General features: G+C 42.3%; 1 protein-coding gene across 3 annotated transcripts in view; it reads left to right on the top strand.

The window, feature by feature from the left end:
* Positions 1–15,634, top strand: part of LOC146833087 (venom factor-like) — a 777,614-nt gene that overhangs the window by 355,660 nt on the left and 406,320 nt on the right. For all 3 annotated transcript variants that reach the window (XM_085600726.1, XM_085600724.1, XM_085600725.1), the window contains exons 11-16: positions 2,208–2,354; positions 3,337–3,549; positions 6,944–7,135; positions 8,920–9,081; positions 11,548–11,677; positions 11,859–11,930. In XM_085600726.1, coding sequence (XP_085456852.1) covers positions 2,208–2,354; positions 3,337–3,549; positions 6,944–7,135; positions 8,920–9,081; positions 11,548–11,677; positions 11,859–11,930 — 916 coding nt within the window. The remainder of the gene's footprint in view (positions 1–2,207; positions 2,355–3,336; positions 3,550–6,943; positions 7,136–8,919; positions 9,082–11,547; positions 11,678–11,858; positions 11,931–15,634) is intronic.

Here is a 15,634-nt window from a genome sequence, read left to right as displayed (position 1 = left end):
GGAGCTGCTGACATGCAGCTCCCCGTGTGGAAAAGCAATCTGTTTTGGATTTTGGAAGCGAGAGCAGTAAAACTGCTCTCGCTTCCAAAATCCAAACTAGAGTTTGCAATGAATGGGCGGGAGCCACATGGCTCTCGCCCTGTCATTGCAAACAGCAGTGTCCCGGGGGTGGGCACCCCAGGACGCTGCAGGAGCCGGCCCTAGGGGGTGGCAGTCTCCATGGCCATTGAGGGCTCCAGGAGGGGGGACACGCGGCCCCCCTCCCTTTAATTAGGAGGTGGTGGTCCCTGGGGCTCGAGCCCCCCCACAGGTTTATTTTTTAATAAAAAAAGAAGCCCTGGGGTGTGGCGGTCCCCGGGGCTCCAGGGGGGGGGGATGTGTCCCGCGAATATTTGAGAATAGCCCTGGGGGTGGCAAATTAAACAAGCCCCGGGGGGGGTGGTGGTCCCCAGGGCTGCGGGAGGGCCTCATGCACTCCCACATATTATAAACAGCCCTGGGGAAGTGGCGGGCCCCCAAAAAATGTAGCCATGTCTAAAGTTTCCTATGGGAAATTGATTTTCCGACCTCTATTTTTGGAATTTTTCAGGAACTACTGAATGGATTTACACCATTTAACAACAAGCATTTGCAATGCAATAGGTCTCGCATTACTGAAAGTTTGAGCTATTGGCGTTGCATTATTATATGTAACGCAAATGGCTCAGACTTTCAACAATGCGAGACCAATTGCATTGCAAATGCTGGTTATTTTTAGTATTTTTTTAACCTTTTTTTATTCTCCGCCCAAAGGCTGCACTTCTGAAAAAGAAGACATTTGAAGTCAAAGTGTTTTTTCTTATTGTTTTTTCGATCCACTTCACAGGGGATGGAGAGAGAAATAGTGTACAAGAGTCTGGAGTGAATAATACAGAAAGGAGTGAATGTGAGATGCACAATGATACTGTGGCAAGAGTGCTGAAAAGCTGAAGAGTTAGACAAATGTAGTGAAGGGTAATTTAGTGAAAGTTGCATAAAGCCCTGAGTATCTGGTTTCAAGATAACGCCTCACAATTAGTGACTTTAATATGAACTGTAGGTGATGTAGGTTGGCTGAACTGTTAAAAGCTTTATGTAACTTCTGGCCTAGAGATAATGTTACCTATTTTGCTAAGCTGGTAACGTTATACCCATCTTACTGTACTCTTCCTTTAAGAAAATAAAGTCATCAGCTGCTGTTGTCTTTTTAACAAAGAAATGCCGAGCCAAATGAAAAACAAATGTTAGTACATTCATGCTACTTAAGGGGAAAGTAGGGGAAAAAAGACACCTGCCAGAAACACGGCAACAAAAAAAGTATTCAGGTCCGGCCACCTATCGGTCGCCACAGCTGCTGCATGGTGGGCTGTGGCAGCTTTGATAGCTAATGCACTAGCAACCGATATGTCAAGACAGGAGCTGACTGGAGCGCCCCCCTAGTTTTGAAAATTTTGCAATGATTCGTCAAACGACGCCAAAGTTATTGGGAAAACAAAAAAGGCTTTTCCTATGGAAAATATGTCCTAACTATAACTACCTACTGGCGACCTAGGTAAAGGTAATATATATATATATATATATATATATATATATATATATATATATATATATATAGAGAGAGAGAGAGAGAGAGAGAGAGAGAGAGAGAGAGAGAGAGAGAGAGAGAGAGAGAGAGAGAGAGATATCTGTATATAGATATGTATACAAACACACACACATATAACGCCTAGCTATGGTTACACATTTTTCTTGTGTTTTGGGGCAATGTTTCAGAATGAAAAAACAGCCACATCATTATCAAAAGTTCCCAAAAAGGCACATGACTCCAAATGAGAATAAATATCATTAAGCTAGACATTTTAAAATGTATTTTTGGACAAGTAAAACCGTCATGCAAGTGAATTTAAATCCTTTTTCTTGACCCCATAGCTACATAACCATTTGACCAATGATCACTATATTGCACATACAATCAGAACTTGGATCATGGTTCTGATTTTCTTGTGTTCTTTGTTATTTGTCACAGTTTCAATATAAGTTTGTGTTTTCTGTAGATGATATTGTTTATTGAGCCAGTGTGTGATGGAGATTTTACCAATGTTCTGGTCAGGATGCGGGATAACTGTTGTGTTGGATTATCTAAAGGCTAGTCACAGAGCAGACCTCACCAAGTTTTGTTTTCTTCTCAGGTCTTTGTTACAAACCCTGATGGCTCTCCAGCTCACCGCGTCCCGTTAGTTGCTATCCCTGGAAACATTGAAGGCAGTACTCAGGCAGATGGGACCACTACGTTGACAATAAACACAGCAGCCAATATTAAAGAGTTATTTATTACTGTGAGTAATTGAATGCTGAAATTGGAACACCATACCTAACACAAAGAAAGACATTCATCACACAGCCGTTGCCATCACCAACTGAGGAACATCTTCACACTCAGAGTGATGACTCAAACATACAGATAATGCTCACTTTTGGTGCCTGATTATGAGTGCCACAGGATCGCATGGGATAATAATTGCATCAGATAAAATCTAACACTGAGTTGTTCAGAATTTATTAGGTACCATAACTAAAATGGATCATGAGTTTATGCCCTGAAATTTGTGCATAGCCTGCAGATTGTGTTTTTTACCAATGCAAAATCCACATGTTGTAGTTCTGGATCTTTTTCACTCTTTATGTTCAATGTGTTTGTGCAAGGATTGTAGTTTACCGGGCCACTTATCTGTCACTTGCAAACATTGACAGTGTCACACATATACACACACTTACAAACTACCCTCACGGAAAAGGATGAGCCTCATGTGCAGATGTACACTTCTCTCTAATGGACAATGTACAATTTCCAGCCAGGTATCTGAAGTTACTCAGGTGCTGTGGAACAGATAGAAACACAGCTACTAAGGGGTGAGCTAAAACAGTGAGGAAAGCAGCTGAAGGCTGAGGAAGAGCAGATATTATGGAGCTGAGGGAAAGACTAACACATCTACTCTCTGGATTTGAGAGAATCCCTAATAAGCTGAAAACAAAGAGATGAGGAACAGAATGTGAAACAGACACTGAAGTGTTGAGTTGTCTAAGTTTAGAATATATCTTGGTGTTGTTGTGAATTGATTAGACACCAAGGGGCTGAGAAATAGAATACACAGTAGACATTGCGAAACTAAGGGCAGGGCCACGAACAGATGCAGACGAATCACAGGCTCACAGTGCTGTTACATTAGAGTGATGTTGTGCAGTTGCCAGATCTGGATAAAAGTTTAAGCCAGTGTTTCTTCAAAAAGTGATCTAACTTTGATAATGTTAATTTTTCAGGTTGTCACAAAACGTTCCCTGCACCAAGATAATCATCAGGCGAGAGCAACAATGAAGGCAATTGCTTACAAGGCGCAAGGATGCTCCATGAACTACCTCCACATCGGAGCCAAAGCCAATGATCTGAAAGTGGGGGACAACCTGAATGTGAACTTCAGTGTGAAGAGCAGTGACCCAGCCATAGAGAACCAGATAAAATTCTTCACTTACATAGTAAGGACACATTGCTGCAATAGAGAAATCAGGGAAGAGAGATGATCCTGTGGCTTGGTCTCCAAGGACTGCCTGAGGCCAAGGTCTTGGGCTTCATTCAACTAAGACTAGGAAAGCTGGTGCATGGGAAAAGTTCCATGATTCATCCAGCTCGGAACAATGGACCTAGAAGGGTGTTCTGAGGATCATTCCATTAGGCGTGATTAGGATGAGCAAATTTCTAATTTCTTAATGTTCATCGAACAGGACTAATGCCTGAGGAGCTGGGCTAGGGAAGGGTTTTGGGGCTCATCAAACTGAGATGCCTGGAGCTGGGAAAGGATGCTAAAACGTATGTAGTTAGGTGGGTTGTACTTCAAAATAATGGATACACAAATATTGAATACCGCCAACAATATGGATGCAAGATATCGACTTGTACAGTAGGTTCCATAGGGGAGTAAAGATTTAGGGTCTTATTAAAACTTTGACACATGCGAGAAAACTACAAAAAAAACTGCTGATGTCCTGTATGTCCTATTTAGTGTGGTTAGAGGTCCTATACACTGTTAGTAGGGCAGACAGGACATCCATCCCTTTTTTGAGGATGTCCATACTATTCTAACTCCGCATCTACTTACCTTGATAATATTGTGCAAGTCAATATTGTTGTGGGTCGATATTTTAGGCTTCAATATTGGGGTACTAGATCTCTAGTTGAAAGGTTGGCCTTGGGGTTCAAACAGTCAGGATCAGTGAGATGGACAAGAAGGGGTCCTGGGTATATCCAACCAGGAACCAGAAGACTTTGCAACAGGAGGATCCTGAGCTACAGCCAAATAGGACTAATGGAGCAAGGTGAAGGAATTATCTTAGGGAGTCATTGGAATAGCTCTTGCTAAGCAGGGAAAATTATATTGACATTCATTGAACCAGATTCAATGGCAGGGCTGGTGGACAGTCCTAGGATTGATGCAAACAGGACTGATGGTGCAGAGAAAGAGTTGATGCTTATCAAACCGGTACTGAGGTTAAGGGTTTGTTCACTTAGGGTGCAGCAGGGTAGGGGGCTTTATCTACCCAGGCTCTGTAGCTTTGGGGCTTACCAGCCCATATATTGTGCAATAAAAACTATGGACAAACAAGTAGGTGGGAAGGAGTGAACAAAGAGTCTTTATAGAGGACACAGACACAATCATATCTCTAACTGCATCCAAAAAGGCAGAAGGCAATATGTGCAGAAAACAAAGCAACAAATCAAAATCCAAATTTTGATTTTTCTGAAGTTTTTTTTTTAAATAGAACAATTGTTTAAATGACTAAGTGCCACATGTATGTAACTTTTTTAAGGTCACAAATGGCCCGATTCACAGAATGCTGTGTACACCAGGCCCTAAGATCCTTATTTTGAGTTTGGCACTTTTAAAATGGCGGGCAGGGTATCAGTCAGGGTTTGACCGAGTAGCCCATCGACCAAACTTTTAATAGCGCCCTGAATTCATAATCCATGCTGGTGGCCATTAATAGCAGTTGGGGAAGGGAGCACTGAGGAGACATATTGGAGGTGGGAGAGGTGGCCAGAGCAGCTAACTCTAGAGCAATCCCTGACGCCTGCGGCAGCTCAGCTCAGCATCACGTGACTCTGGGCAATAGTTTACTTAATTTCCCCCGACGCCCCCAGCACCTTAAGACCCTTAGAGGTGATTAGTTTTCGCTTTACAAATACCAGATTTACGATATATTTTACAGGCAGTGAAGGCGATAGAAGGAAGTGATGCAGGAATCTCTAAGCCCAAGTTGTATTGGTTTCTACTTAGGCCCCCTCCAAACATCAGGGAGATACTTAAGGATCAATAGATTGTGTGGAATGAAGGAGATCAGTGGTAAAATAGTGGAAAATGAGTATGTTAACAAAATATGACGGAGTTGAGGAAGTCTGCAAAGCCTGTATTTGGTTTCTGATTAATACTAGAATGAAATGGAAATTAGAACATTGGAATGTTGGGAGCTCCATTGAAAACAATGGAGTGCTCCGGGCTTATAATGGCTGGTATAAGCCCGGAGCTCCAACATTCCAATGTGTCTTTGTTCACAGCTCTGGCTGTGAACAAAGACTTCAGGGAGCCTGTGGTGATTTCAATCCCCTCGCGCTCCCTGAAGGCTTTGTTTTGTTAGAACATTCAGCCCTCTAGTGGCAGAATGTTCTAATAGCCTTATAGCCCTTCGTAGCAGGGCTATACCGGCTTTTAAAGTCCCTCTGCTTTTTTAAAGTCCCTCGCCTTCGGCTCGGGCCTTTAACGCTGCAGCGGGCCTTTAACAGCCGGTACGGCGGGCTATAAGGCTATATGAAATGTCAGGACTGTATTATTATATGCAGCATAGTATAGGCACATTAAAAACCACAATTATCTGCAAAGCTATTTGATTCTTCAGTAAATGGAAGTGGCTAAATTTCTGTGTGGACTTCCACCAGCGTGAGTCCCCGGGCAGAAATTGGCAAATTTGCAGTTTGTAGTTATGCACACAATTTTATAGATTGCGTCCCATCCGGAAAACTGTTATAGTGATGATCCTGTCAGGAGTAAAAATAAATCCCTCTATGTAGTTCAGATGGAAAAGGACCACCCACAAAACTGAGGGAGATGTAGGGGAACAGATTTCTTAATGAAGGAAACATTTTCCCAGTAGATAAAGAAACCAACAAGTTACAAAGTGCAAGTTCACTTTTGCATTCAATATTGTACACCCATTCTTTTCGATCTGTATAAATGCATATGCATATGTGCAGTTTTAGGAATTTCCAATAGTTGCAGATTCCAATTTTGGCTCCCTGGAATGATTTGTATACTCCATAAACGACAGAAATGTTCTCAAAACGTAGGTATAAACCTTGTTGAGTAAAAGGATGGCTGCAAGTGAGTTTTGTGAATCTCTCCCAGAGCATATTTATTCGAGTAGGTTCAGAATCCTGTGTTTGAATTTTTCTTAACCTTTTGGATAGTCATGAAATAAAACTAGTTAAATGTTTTGTGCTAAGTTTTGCTTTCATAAATGGGCTGATTAGTACCAAAAGTGCTCCATAACCAACCCAGGCTGATTTCAGATGTGATACCCAGTTTTCATTTTTAACTGTTCTACTTTGAGGGAAATAATTGGCTTCTTACAGTTGCCTTTTAGGTATTTCTTTCAAGTATTATAACCTGTTGAAGATGATGTAGATCTTGTCCACGTGTCACTTTCTGCCCCCTTCGAATGTATGGCATTTTTCCTATGGGATTGTCTATTGCACAGAAATTGCCACTTGAAATAGAAGGGTTACGTTTCTGATGCCTATCTTTGGATCTCTGATTTTGCAACATGATAATGAATCTGTGTCCCATTGTCTCCCCTCCAATACCCCCTCCCCCACCCGCAGATTATGAGCAAAGGAAGAATTTACAAGGTTGGCAAACAAGAGAGGCAGCCTGGGCAATCGCTGGTGACCATGAGGCTACCTATCGTTCCGGACTACATCCCCTCTTTCCGCATCATCGCCTATTACTACGTACAGAGCGAGATTGTGGCAGACTCCATCTGGGTGGATGTGAGGGACACCTGCATGGGAACGGTAAGCTATCCAAAGCTACCATTTTCTACAAGCTGCCCTTGTAAGCCTTCTCCTTCACTGAATTTAACAAAGCCTGATAGCACAGGTCGAACCCTCCATAGAGATGGGTCACAGAGGAACGGGGTTACAGGTACAGGGACGACTGGTGTGGCCCCACTGGGTGCGGACCTCTGGAGGGGGAGCTGACCTCAGGGGGCATGCTGTGTTTAGCTATAACGTTTGATTGGAGAGATGAGGGGCACTTTTGCTAGTGGTAGTGAGGGAATTCAAGAAGGGGGTCATGGGGTCATGGGGTATAGAGGTGCCAAAAATAATTGTCGGACTGGGCACCACCAACGTCAAAGAACAGAGAAGCCCAAAGGTTGCAGGTTCTATTGTAAACACCATTAGATGGGGTAGTACAATTACAGCTGCAGCAGATCCGGCATCAGTAGACAAAGCTACTAGGGCTACTGAGCACACATTTTAGTGCCATTTGTTCACTGAGAGCAGCTATCAGTCATGCACAGCGGGCATGGGGGCCTGGGACAGAGGGGATGGTTAAAGCCAGACCATGTGTTCAGTCACAGCTTGGTGCTGGTTTTGGGGATAACTGGGATAGGTACATTTCAAAGTGAAACGTTATGCCCTGTGCCCACTGGCCATGACGACAGCCCCTACCTAGTGGGTACTGGCAGGTGGAAAGGGGCAAGCCAGTTCCAAAGTCTGTCACCTGTGCCTACTGTCCCCTGCAAATGGATGCAGTCTGGGCCAAGGTGACACTACTGGCAGATGGAAGTGGGCACCCGACATGTCCCAAGTCCTAGTAGACACAGCTGATGCCTACACCAAGCAGGTATTGATAGCAAGGTCACTGTGGACAAGGCTGCTGGGCAAAGTCTGTGACCATTTGATACATGCACAATGGCCACCATTGCCTCATGTAACGTAACGTTTGTTTTAGTGTTTTGTGTGTCTGCCATTTATTGCAGTTTTTTACCTCTACGTGTACTTTGTATGCTTTTGTAACCTGCACACATGTCACTTTTTCCTTTTGTAACGTATCGTTTGCTACCTCTTGTATTTTGTTTGCTCTTGATACTTGCACAATTGTCACTATTGCCTCATGTAACGTAACGTTGGCTTTTGTAACATGCTCACTTGCAATTTTCTCCTCATGGATCATTACTGTTCCTATTGTGAAGAGCTCTGACACCTTCGGGTAAAGTCAGCGCTATATAAAAACGCATTAAATAAATAAATAAAAATAAAAACCAAATACTACAGGCCCAGCTTCAGTTTAGACAATATGACGTGTATTCAGTGGGAAGAAGAATAGACAAATTCTGGCTGTTTGTTAAAGTATCCTCTAAAGAGAGAACAACCAGTTTCACAAGAGGAGTAGCTTCGGGTGGGGGGCGGTGTTTTGGGTGTTACACCCACCTTATAAATGTATTCTGTTAGTAAAAAATTGGTACTGGGGCTTTAAGTTAGACATGATGAGTTATTGGGCTGATTTCATTTGAAATGTTTATATACACACACACACACACACACTCTCATCTCGGTTTTAAAGGTCTTAAAATCATTATTATTATAAAATAATGAGTTTTATTCACCCCTCACAATCCGACCTCCTCTCCCTTCCTGCTGCTCCTTACTCCCCTCTCCTGCCCTTCTTCTCATCTAATGTATTTTAACCAGGTGATTGTTGGATAATCCTGACCCACCCTCCTTATCTTATGGACCAAGCTATGCCCCTGAGTTTCATGTTTAATTTTAAAGCAATCCTTTTTCTTTAACAGCTGGAAGTATCGGGGGCAACAGCCAGTGACAATAGGGTTAAAGAGCCTGGAAGGTCCATGAGGTTGAAGGTGAAAGGTGATCACAATGCAAGAGTTGGCCTCGTTGCAGTGGATAAAGGGGTATTCGTTCTCAACAAGAAGCACAAACTCTCTCAATCCAAGGTGAGTCCAGAGGGGCACTCCTTGCCCAATGCATGGCTTGATGTGTTACAAGAAAGCAATGATTCGTTTGATTCTCCAATCAAACCTGGGCCCTTCTTTACTGTCTACAACAGGAATACTTTGAGGCATCTCTAGAACACCATCACCATTAAATAGTATGACAATGACAACTGTAGGTCTCTTACAGATCCATGAGAAATCATTATTCCTGTTGTTGCCTTGTTTTATGGTTCTTTGTTTACACTGACATGGTGTGAATAGGTCAAAAGGCACCGCTGACAGGCATGTTAACGTGATAGTACAGTCCAATACTTATTCAGGCGTAAGTAGCAATGCAGTAGTCAAAAACATTACATTAGGCATTATGTTTATTGACAAGCTGGATGAACCATGTTAAGACCATGTGGAGACTACTAAAAAGTCACATTTCCTTCTTTGCTGGAGAATAATACTGGGGATCACTCTAGGATGCTTTGGTAACGTGTTCTGTAATGGGCTGCCCCCGATGACGGCACCAGCCTCCATAGAGGGCTCTACAGAATTCTTCATATCCAATAAATTTGTCTCTGGCTGCTCTAAGTTTTAGCCTTGACTAATACAATTCCTGTATCTAGAAATGTGTGGCATGTGGGATGTTTTCTCTCTGGGGTGGACGGCCAGTGGAGTATTTCACAGGGTGGCTGAAAAGACGATCCTGGTGACCTAAACCAGCTTGATGCTTACTTATTGCTTATTGGCTGTTAGCAATGTTGGAGCCACTTGCATGCTAGGAGAACAGAATGCTTCTTTAATGTTCCTATATTGATGTAATAGTGCATCATGGGGACAATGATGATCTCTGAAGAATATGAAGATTCTGCCCAAGACAAAACTGACTACATATCCCACTTTTCTAGAGTTCATCAACTTAATGAGTACAGAAAGGCCACCAGTCACACAAATCTGTGTTGGGTGCTAACTGCTTTGCACCAAAGATTTGCCCTGTTGTGGGCCTAAAAGTGATTTTGTAGACTTGACAAATATAATCAGTGCTCACAGGTGTCTAAATAATTTTGGCTTGTTGCGCCACCTCTACCATATATATTCCTTAATGTAATGAATGGGCTCCATGAAGAGAATACTAAAGCCATTGCCAATGCTTAGAAACTGCTAAGAGCCCAAAAACTCAAACAGTAGGATGGGTACAAGACCCACCTTGTATTCTGTTTGTGGTGTTTTTGCTTACAGCACTGTTCAGTGATAGAAGTGCATGAGAAAATAGCCTAGAGAGTAAGACACAGCTGTCTTGTCCAGTCATACATCTGCAAGAACATTGATTCTGGTTTGATCCATCCAGGAGCCTGCCCTGGATCCATTCTGGAGATTGGAGGGATAGGATTTTCGGTTGAGCCCTCCAGACTTGGCATTAGTACTTGTGAAAACTCCTTATGAGGGAGGACTGAGCAATAGACGTCTTGTTAATGTTGTCCATAAGTAGATGTCTTGATTAACGTGGAAAAGGGATGACTCATGCTAGAGTCCTCCAAGCTTCTTCCCTGAATTCTGTTAGGAGAACAGGACATGACCATTATTGGTAGGGGCCACCATGCTCATGCTCTAGAGATCTTAAATGGAGGAGAGAGTGACAACTTGTTTTAGGGTCCACCATTCTTCCTTGCATCCAACTCAGAGACTTGGTGTCTTAAGATGATTCTCAATAGTGTCCTCTGGGCTTCTGCACCAGGCGTGGAGAAGAATGGACGGTGACATAACTAGTGAAATACAGAATATTGTAATAACCCAGGCAATCAACACGTTGTACCCATCGTTTATTTGCGCGTTATGCAACACCAAACTGAAGTTGGTTCATTTTATCTCAAATTCTATCATGATAAAGCACAGGAGGCACAGCCAGAAAGCCGCAAAATAAAGGAGATGATTAACCAGATATAGCCAGAGTAGGTCATGTGGAGATTTCAGCTTTAACTGCCAGCTTAACATTCAAGTGATCTATTTAAATTTGGGGATGGATCCAAGTTGCACTTTGAAATAAATGTTTATGATCAATTTGAATTTGGATATGTAAACAAGGTGCACGATGAACTAAATGTTATTGTGATCCTCCTGAATTTGCTGTTAGAAGCAGTGTGTACGTTGACCTAAATATTCTAGCAATCCATTATAATTTGAGAGTCGAGACAATGTGCAGGCTGAAGGTCTTGATGCTACAAGAGGACAGAGTTTCTATTTGCACAAGTAAAGAACGTTCTTAGTGGAAAGTCATGCCTAAGAAGGTTGCTTTGCAATTCTAGCCTTCATAAACATGATGGAGATCAAGAAGCTTGAGAGCACAGAATAGAAGTACCCACTTGTTTAACTAAACACTGTTTCACACCTGTTCCACTCTCTGTAATAGAAATACCAGTTTTACTTAAAGAAGTGCATTTCTTCTTGGGTAATTAATACCTTTTCCATTGTAATTTTCAGGTGTGGGACTCTGTGGAAGAGAATGACATTGGATGCACTCCTGGGGCTGGTGCCAACAATGTGGGTGTTTTTTATGATGCTGGACTGGCTCTTGAAACAAGCTTTAAGACTTCTACTCCACAAAGATCAGGTATCTTATTTATCTGAGCAAACTTCAAAAGAAATCTACCTTCTTATGCATAGAGATCAAGATATAGTCTACAACAACTACCTTACAAAAGTTGTTCAACGAATGGAGGGCACTTCAAGGTAGAAAATAAACTAATTTGCTAAACGCATAGTCAATGGGTAAATTTTTTCTCTTCCTGCAGAACCTACTTGTCCTCAGCCAGAAAGACATCAGCATCGCTTTGTACAGCTGATAGATGAAAAAGCTCACAAAGGTTGGAAGCAATTTTTTTTAAATTTTGCAGAATTAATTAAGAGTCATATAAATCGATCAATGAATGTTGGAAAAACGGTGTGTCCATGATATGCACATGTTTAGAGCCTTTCTACTACTTGTAGGTTTACAGTGGGTACAAATAATGTATAAGTTCTTTAAACACCTTATGACCTTCCACACAGAAAGTAGTTCTCCTGATTTTCTGGCGACAGACAACCCACACCTACCCTAACCACTCGTATATTTTCCAGAATTTTCAACAATCCAAGCCACTATAACCTGTTGGTTGCTGCACGTCCCTGGTCTAATTTGCAATGGGTATAGCATATGTATTCTAAACTGCCACTAAAAGTCCATGCCTGGTCTAAAAAATCCAGTAATATAACACCTACACTTCACCCACCAGTGACAACCTACACATAATTTGAGTTTCCGGTGAGCACCTGTACCCAATATAACATGATCCAATATATTGTGCTCAGTGTAACCTAGCTGCAACTGGGCATGCGAGTAAGCAGCCAGTCAAGCATGCAATACAGGCCATATGTTTATTCTTCCTGTGGCTTGCAATCAGTCCAATTGCTAGAGCCGGTCTATTCAATGTTTAACTTGCCCATGCTAGCTGCTACTCAGTATAACTGTAATGACCGCCAATCTACAGTCTTACAACAGCCTAAACCCATCCCCTTTCTAACCTGCATTTTTTACCCAAACATTTATAACTTGGCAGAGATATCCCACACTTCGTCAAACATGTAAGTAGGAATTTATACCCTGTGTAACCTGCCATCATGGGCTGATAACAAGCTTAAGCTGTTGGTGAGTGCCCAAAACCACTCCAACATGCAGTGACAACCCACAACCACTCTAACCTGCCAGTGTTATTCCATACCCTGTCTAACTGAACAGTGGCAGCCTAACCTGAGTTAAAAATGCCAATGGCAGCCTGGTCTAACTTGTCAGTGCTAGACCATATCCAGACTAACTAAGGAAAATTCTATTAATTTTAAGAACACAGAAAGTCAAAGAGTTTAAATAAAAGCACCTCTCTTTGGAGCAGAAATATCACGAACATTTCATAAATGCTTGGTAAATAAGTTTGATGACTTTTGGCAGAGAGGACTGAGTCTTAACTAGCCTATGACCTGATCAGAAAAAGCCCTTGACAGACATCATCTATAGCCTCTATTCCTTGTCTTAACCTGTCTATATGTTTTCTCTATCTCTTACTGTTTTAAGTACAGTGTAGGAAAGTCATCCTTTTTGCCCTGATCACCCTGGTTTTATGACTGATATTGGTTGTTACTGACTCTGACTGTGCCCTGGACTTTGCTAATCAGGCCCAGGGCCAGTGCTCTGTCTATTAAAATGTATATGGCAATTGGTGTAATTCTAATTGGCCAGACAACTTACCTGTAATTCCTAGTATGGGGTAGGGCATGTAGGTTTAGAGACCCCAGTTTACTTAATGCACCTAAGTGGGCACTGCTGTGGTGCCTGGTGTCATTTTAGGGCCAGCCCTGACTTGCAGGCTGATTTTAAAATAAAGCTGTGTTTAAAATTCGACTTTGGAATTAAAGTACTTCCAAAGTCTAAAATTATCTTTTTATTGCATATAAGTCACATATAAGATCTGCCCTAAGTGCCTCAAGGGTAGGGTGCCTTGTTATAAAAAGCAGAAACATTATAAAATATGTTTTATAATACCCTGGTGGGGGGAAGACTGGGCATTTTCCCCATTGTAGTGCTGCCAGCTTAAATAAACTTTAATAATGTCTAACTTGATTCAAAGTATCAAAAAATTATTTCAATAAATCCAACAACTTGCCATGTTCAGATGTATTATAACTATTATAACTATTGCAGGAAAGTAGCTTTAAAACGTACTATCATGAAGTTACCTAAAACAGCACTGCAGCGGCCTCTTGTGATTGGTCAGTCTCTCACAGCCTGAGCCAAGTTGCTCCCTGAGTAGGTGTGAAGAGGCCTGGGGCTGAAATAATACAGCCATTTGGTGGGACGAAATTTTCTTCCTGGAGACGCCATGGACAGGAAGGGGGCTGGAGCGATAAACTGAACTTTAAAGGCAAAAGCACAGATGTCCCAGGATCCAAGCCAGCCCCCAATTCCTTGATCCCCAGCCAGATGGGATCCCACTAATTAGATTAGAAAAGGGCTGGAAGAGGAGTGTAGGGAAAAGTTAGTCACACCTGGGGGTTGGGATGGATTAGCCTGACTTGCACTCCAAGGAGAGAACCTCTCCATTTTGATTTTTAACTGTGCATTCTGGGTCAAAAATATGCCACACTTCCTAGGAAGTGGATATAGTAGAGAGGGGCAAGTTGAACCCCATTGTTTGGAGTGCCCCCTCCTGCCAGCCCAGAATGAAGGATAAATATGGGTGATCCGCCGAAGCTCCTCCGATCCCTGCCTGAAACAACTGGAGAAAAAGGACTGACGTGCTAGACCCTTGGATTGCACTACAGAGGACTACACTTAAAAAGTACAGCGCCTGCTTTACTCTAAAGGCTCCATATAAGAAGGACTGTGTCTGTCTTAGAGGATACAGGGTGAACTCCCTGAGCAGTAACATGTAGAAAAAAGCTGAAAGAAGCCACCTGCAACATTCACTGAGAAGACAACTTCAGCTGGCCAGCTTTAACTGAATTTTCCTAGTCTGACCAGGTGCATTGTGGGAGTTGGATTCCCAGACACCAAGAGGCAACCCAGAACTTCTGAACCCTTACCTGGTGCTGTCAGACCCTTTCCTACATCAAGGAACCTTCAGAGAAGAACCTCTGAAAGTTCGGGAACTTGTGAACAAGTTTTGTTAAATTGCTCCAGAGGAAGACCAGCATTGACGACTAGTGTCACACTGGCGATGTCAAACCGCAACTCAGCCTGACCCTGCTGGTTTGTCCTGCTGAAAGCTTCAGAGCTCCTCGAACTCGACGGCAAAGACCTCCAAGGCTCACTAAGGCATCTCACTACAGCAGACCGTCGTCGTTGGCTCAAAACCTGGATCCAAAGACCCAATCGCTCGACATTGAGGGAAAGAGCTCCAAAAAAGTGACTAACTTAGAAGGTAAAAACATGACCAGGCCCAACCACTCATCTTATTGGACCTGCACTCCATCGCGCTCAGCCAGAAACTTTGACTTTGTCCCGGTCTAGTGCGACCAGATAGGCATGGTTGGCGCTTTACACTTTTTGGCGCTAGAAAGCACAATTTTTTAATTTAATTTTTTTATATTACTATCTCTGGTTCCCTACATTTGCTTTTTGTCATTTTTGTGTCATTTTAAATATAAAAATATTCTCTACTTTATAAATTGTTGTTGGATTATGAGTGTGTTGTGTCTTTTACTTATTTATTGTTTTGGTGATATTAAATGCTGTGCACACCTGTCTCCTAAGTTAAGGCTAAATGCTCGTCTGCCAAGCATCCAAGGGTTGAGCAAGGATTAATTTACTGAGACCTTACTGGACCTTATTAGTGATTGTGGTATTATTACTAGCTGTGAATTCCCAACTGCACTAACTAATAACTCACCTTCCTACATACAGCGTCCCATTATAGTTTGGATGTGCTCAAAACAACGTAATAAATACAAATAATATGAATAGGGTCACACTATCCTTAAATGTTGAGTGCTAGTCATGGAAGAAGGCTACTAAAGTATTACTTCTTTGGTTGAAAAA

The sequence above is a fragment of the Triturus cristatus genome, chromosome 4_2, assembly GCF_964204655.1.
Source record: "Triturus cristatus chromosome 4_2, aTriCri1.1, whole genome shotgun sequence".
Lineage (NCBI taxonomy): Eukaryota > Metazoa > Chordata > Amphibia > Caudata > Salamandridae > Triturus > Triturus cristatus.
Note: the sequence above shows the minus strand (reverse complement) of the source record. Positions and strands in the feature narration are given on the sequence as shown.